The sequence below is a fragment of the Lingula anatina genome, chromosome 1 (assembly GCF_051362555.1).
Source record: "Lingula anatina isolate TDL-2025a chromosome 1, LinAna3.0, whole genome shotgun sequence".
In the NCBI taxonomy this organism is placed as follows: Eukaryota; Metazoa; Brachiopoda; class Lingulata; order Lingulida; family Lingulidae; genus Lingula; species Lingula anatina.
In genome coordinates, this window is record NC_141767.1 from 52326923 (window position 1) to 52332670 (window position 5748).

General features: G+C 38.1%; 1 protein-coding gene across 1 annotated transcript; it reads left to right on the top strand.

Moving 5' to 3' along the window:
* The first annotated feature begins 1089 nt into the window (after positions 1–1089).
* Positions 1090–3713, top strand: LOC106160761 (sodium-dependent glucose transporter 1A). Its single transcript, XM_013537452.2, has 3 exons — positions 1090–1297; positions 1699–1984; positions 2204–3713. The coding sequence occupies exons 1-3, from the start codon at positions 1178–1180 to the stop codon at positions 3292–3294; spliced, it is 1497 nt and encodes a 498-aa protein (XP_013392906.1). The 5' UTR covers positions 1090–1177; the 3' UTR covers positions 3295–3713.
* The last annotated feature ends 2035 nt before the right edge of the window (positions 3714–5748 follow it).

Genomic DNA, 5748 nt, shown 5'->3' on the forward strand with positions numbered 1-5748 from the left:
TATTGTCCGCTCGACAACTGCTGATCCAAAACTAAACCAAATGTGTGGTAAGGGTAACTTTTCAATTATTGCAGATGCATTGTAAATGTGGTAAGATTGCTCCGGTAAACCAACTGTGTAAACGGCATAGCGAAAACAATATTCTTGGAACTAATGCTATCATATCAGTTCACAGAACTGAACCAAGCAGGACAAACGAGCGTGTACAAAAAATGAAAGGGATAACAACTGTTGGTATGAGATGCATATTTCACAATAAAGGGAAGTTTGGCGTAGTCAAACGACATTTTATGGCGACAACAATTTCCATAGCTTATTGATGCACAATCCGCACATGCTCATTTGCCTCTTTACAACCCCACAAACGAAATTTGTGCGAAATTGTTTGTAAATAAAAACTTTTGCTGACTCATTGCATCATGATTTTAAGGATGATGAGTCGTGTCGAATATTTGATATATAATTTTATCCCTTAGGCCATAACATTTATAACAGGCAACAATTTGTTACATTGTTAGTATAGTGGGGTTATACATGTATAATAAATGCGGACTTGTTTGGCCAGATATCGAACAACCAATATTCTTTTTTCCCTTCTTTCTTGTTGTGAATGGAATTATGAAAAGTTTGTGGTGCACTAGGAAGGAGGAGGAGACATAAATACATTATAAACAACTCACAGTAATATAATAAATTCCATTTTACAACCAAAATAGCGGTTATCGCATTATTTTGAAATCTGTGCTTGCCATTAGACTACGTGGGCCTTTACAGATGGCTATACCTCCATAATAATATCTAAAGGTATATCTTAAGATATTATTACAAAAAAACCAAACTTTTTAGAGAAAAAAAAACTTGGACTAACTTTGAATTTCGGATTGGATTCATTAACCACTGGATAATATGGGAAAATTGTCTTTTACCCCAGATAAATCCTTTTTATTTTTGTTTATTTATTTAATTTTTTATTACCAAACCGAACAGTTGTTATCCCTTTAAGCTGGCTCAGTTCCAGTATGACGACTGATATGACTGGCCTAGAGTGTGGACAGAGCCAAAACCTACTTTCCTTATCAGAAAGTTAAATGGGCTTGCATAGACAGGCGTTTCGCCTGGATACATGTAACAGAGGGACACTTAGGTGACTGCATGTGACGCTAAGTTTGCACTTAAGATGAATGTCTCTCAGAAGATGTTTACAAAAAGTACCGAATCGTCAAAAGGTGGTTGCTGTAGATTTAGTAGTGACAGGCGCTTCACGACTTTCTCCCTGTGTGCTGCATTTTTCGCTCTGGTGAGTTAACTGGACCATGTACTTGAGCAGCTGTGTGCTGTGCTTATTATATCGAAGTAAAAACCTGGTTAATATTTCAAGGGGGTGGGGTGGGGGTGGGTGAGTAATAAACAGCTATCAATACACTGTAGCTGGTCCAGGACGGGGATAGCTGACATGTGCTCCCTTCCCTTACTTTCAGAATCTCGTTTCTATTTTAATTCAAATGTTAGACTAGTCATTCTGGTAGAACTAATCTGGTACCGCTGGCAGATCAGAGAAATTTTTAAGGAAAGGGTGCAAAACACAGTTGGCGATGCCATTTTCGTATTGTATATGTAGAGGGTACAGGTAATGTAAATTGCAAAAGGACTACCTCGGGTATTTACGTGTATTGGTCCGGATATGTTTTAAAATTTCAGGGAGGTTTTATAGCCATACCAGGCCCCACTTTGATCGACTTGAGAGAGCAAGTCCATGCATCGGTTGAATCTATCACGTACATTATCAGCGGTCGGTCAGGTGGTTTAATTCTCGGTTCCATATTTGGTGGCCTTCTTTTCGACCACATGAATCATCATTTGTTCCTCAGTGTCCTCATGATTTTTACAGCAGTTGCGACGATTCTTGTTCCCTTCACATCAAATCTTGCTGGGTTGGCAGTATGTCTGGCGGTGCAAGGTGTTGCAATGGGTTCTTTAGATACAGGTACATATGTACTTGACTGATATTTTAAGTGCATCTGTGTTCAATTTCGCGATTGAATTTAGATAATTTGTATAATTTGATATAAATGGTTAATTTAGCTTTTCTTTCTAGTAATATATTAACAAGATTCTAAAGAAATAAGTCTTCACGGCATTAATTCATATCTATTAATCTTGGACGATATTTACAACGAATAACTTGATTCCTTTATCATTCTAGGTGGAAATGCCCTTTGTCTAGGTCTCTGGGGTCAGGAAAGCGGTCCACATATGCAATCGCTGCATTTCGCGTTCGGTGTGGGTGCACTCATAGCACCCATTGTTGCCCAGCCTCTTTTGTCAAAGAGATTATTTATTAATGAAACGGTAATTTCACTCTTATCAAATAACGTTTCTTCATTTGTGCTTGGTGGGAATTCGACTTTCTCTCCTCTAGAAATCAACGGCGTGTCAGAGAAAACCCTGCTTGTAGGAAATTTAACAAACCGAACTATGAACACGAGAGAAATGTGGACAGAAACTCAAATTATGTATGCCTACATTTCCATTGCCATGGTTGCTTACTTATGTGCTGGACTATTCATGGTAACGTGCATTCATGAACGAACATGCTTCTCTTGGAAAAGACAAGTTAAGAAAACAGAAGATGGGCCTGTGACTCGAGAAGATTCCCTGTGCTTTAAGGGTATATTTTTGATGATTTTAGCATTATTTTATTTTCTTTACGTTGGTCTTGAAGTCTCCTTTGGTGCTCTTGTTACAACTTTTGCATTTGAGATTCTTCACTGGTCCAAACCCAAAGCGGCACATTTGTCTACAGTTTTCTGGGGCTCATTTGCTGCAACTAGAGGTATATCTATAGGAGTGTCAAAGTTTATGGGTCCAACTATTATGATCATCACAGATCTTGCCCTAATTGTGGTATCCATGCTATTGATGGCAATTCTGATCAACACACATGAGATTGTGATGTGGCTGTGTACAGCATTATACGGTATAGGGATGGCCTCATTGTTTCCTGCCGGAATATCCTGGGCTGAACGATATATACATGTGACTGGCAAAAGTGCATCCATGTTTAACATGGGCTCTGCTTTAGGAGAGTTGACTTTCCCACCACTCTTTGGTCATTTTTTTCATGTAGATGGAATGTATTTTGTGTACATATCTCTTGGTGGTGCAGTTGGTAATGCTGTTTTGTTCATTATACTTTATATACTTGCACGGAGACAAGGAGAAAGGTACATTTCTGTGCCCCAGAAAGGAGAAAATGGCGAGACATCAAATCAAGAGCAAACAACAGAACTTTAATAAATGTTAAAATTTGGTATCGCCATTAACACAAAAAAATTCGTACACCGACTGCCGTATATTACAAAGTAAAGGATATCCTAAAACCCTTTCGGTTGACTGATGCATTAATACTGCCGTGCATTCACCATGGTAGCTACCTAAATTGACAGCCAGGACGTAACACGTTCGATTGAGACCCATTATAGTGGTACCCTCTACCAGGACGATTTATTTTTCACAGATATTCACAGATATGTCTCTAGATAAATAGACAATCACTTGGCTCTGTGTCACCCTGTAATGACACCTTTTAAAGTGCACATGGAAGAAAGCTCTTCATTTCTTACGTGCCAGATAAAAAAATTTGCTAAAGCAACCCCCCTCCCCTCCGTGGCACCAGTAGCACTATTTCTTAAAGTTGCAGTACTTGTGTTACGACCTGTATGTTGACATATATATATATATATATATATATATATATATATATATATATATATATACAGCTGTGCAAACATCCAACCACTACAACCATCTATGCGTGCCGTGCTCTAGGGACGACTGAACTGTCATTTAGTGTCATTTAGTGGAATTAAGGAGGTGGAATCCCAGCAGAATGCAGAGAAAAACACAAAGAGATAAGATCCACCACAATACACATCCTCATATATTTTAAAATAGTGATTTGTAAATTAAAAGATTTCAAATTTGGCACATCTTTACAATTTCAAACTGTTTAAGAAAATACTGTTGTCCCACCTTTAGTCCTATTTGCTTTTGTTTATAAATGGTAACATGACAGCTGTAAACCGTTCTGAATAGTCTTTTTTTATTCCATATTCCAAATTGAACATGACTTTTAAGGTCAGGAAAAGCCAAAATACGGTGAAGATACCGATATATTTTATACCATTTATGCAAATTGAGTGCATGCACCCCGTCAATTATATTTCCCGCACTGATTTCCGTAAAAGTAAAAAAAAAAAAATGGTTTTAAAATTCAAAGACGTCACAGAATATCATCAAAATTATACACGTGCCTATCTACGGTGTACTGAAATTTCTGTTTGCGGCGCGGCATGCCTCCAGCAAGGTCTGTTTTGCGGGGTATTGTTCCATTCTTCCTGAAGAGCTTGACGGGGTTGTAAGGATTTGTTAGGAGGTTGAATCTTTTCTGCAGCGCGCACTCCGAACCATATTTCCAATAAAGTCGGTCTCAGACCACCATGTTACTAATGTGCGATTTGATGATTTTACATGCAGCATTCATGTACAAACTAGTGTTCGCCGTGAACTGGGCAAAATGGTCACTGGGAATACCCTCTACGAGGGTCACAGATTACTTTTTATCTTCACTTAATATTCAAAAATATGCCACAGGTGTAGTACATGTATGTGCACCTTTCTTTTGTGACCAGAGATTTCTGATTTTCTGTATGGAATTAATATTATCACTCAGAAGTCCTGTAGTATAGGGTAGGCACTTACATGAAAAGTAATAGTGACTGGCTGTTTGCCGGATAGATAGGCATATTCACGAGATGGTATCATATCCCGGTAGAATCTGGCGAACCTGTTGCTCTGATGCCGAGTGGCTCTTGGCGTAGGCAGTCTGCTTCAGAAAACATTGTCCCTTTCCTTCAGAAAACATTACATTCGTCCCTTTCCTAAGTGGACCTTACCCTAAACTGTTCGATTTCACCATGCATTTTGTTGCTCTTGGTCATACCTGGGTCCTTGGCCTGGCTTGTGTTTAATAAATTCTACAATAGCTGATCGACTGAGGTAATTCATTACATCTTGTCCACATCCTCCGCTACACTCCTTTAAGCACCCTCTTCTTGGACCCTCGCCATGATTTCTTTGTTTTATTTGACAAATTTCACGCCATTTGGTTACAAGATGTTGCTGCTATTGTTGATGCAACTGTATCTCTGGCTCCTAAATCAATTCTCTGCGTCTCAAGTGCCTGATGCTTCAAATATCAGTATGATGCTCCCAAATCACTCTCATATGTGGAATTTTTCCACTCTACGATATTTTGGATATTTCATTTCCTCAAATATTACTTTGTTATGTATTTCTTTGTCATTTTTTAATCTATATGATAATTTGAGTAGAATGTAGGGAATAAAATACAACGTACATTGAACATGGCTAAATCTGGTGGGGTCATTTACCACCCTAGCACTGTTTTGTTTCTATTAAAAACATAAACAACACCAAAGCTGCTAACATAGCTCCTGAAAATGTGAAAAATTCATAAAATGTCATGGAAAGATAATGTACTATGAAAAAATACGCACCAGATACGTACCTCGGGTAGTCCCCACAAACAAAGATTATTCTAACTGCAGACCAGGTTACAGCAATGACGCGATGTTTTCAGTGGAAAAATTGTGAAATTTACTGATACGGTACAATTTAAATCGTAAATCTAATATAAAATTAGCAACAAAACTATATAGTTCTCTT

Bases quoted from the DNA above. Each gene is read 5' to 3' on its own strand.
- LOC106160761 (XM_013537452.2), top strand. From the start codon at position 1,178: ATGAATGTCTCTCAGAAGATGTTTACAAAAAGTACCGAATCGTCAAAA. The intron at 1,298-1,698 runs GTGAGTTAACTG...TTAAAATTTCAG, and splicing joins GTGCTGCATTTTTCGCTCTG to GGAGGTTTTATAGCCATACC. The intron at 1,985-2,203 runs GTACATATGTAC...TTATCATTCTAG, and splicing joins AATGGGTTCTTTAGATACAG to GTGGAAATGCCCTTTGTCTA.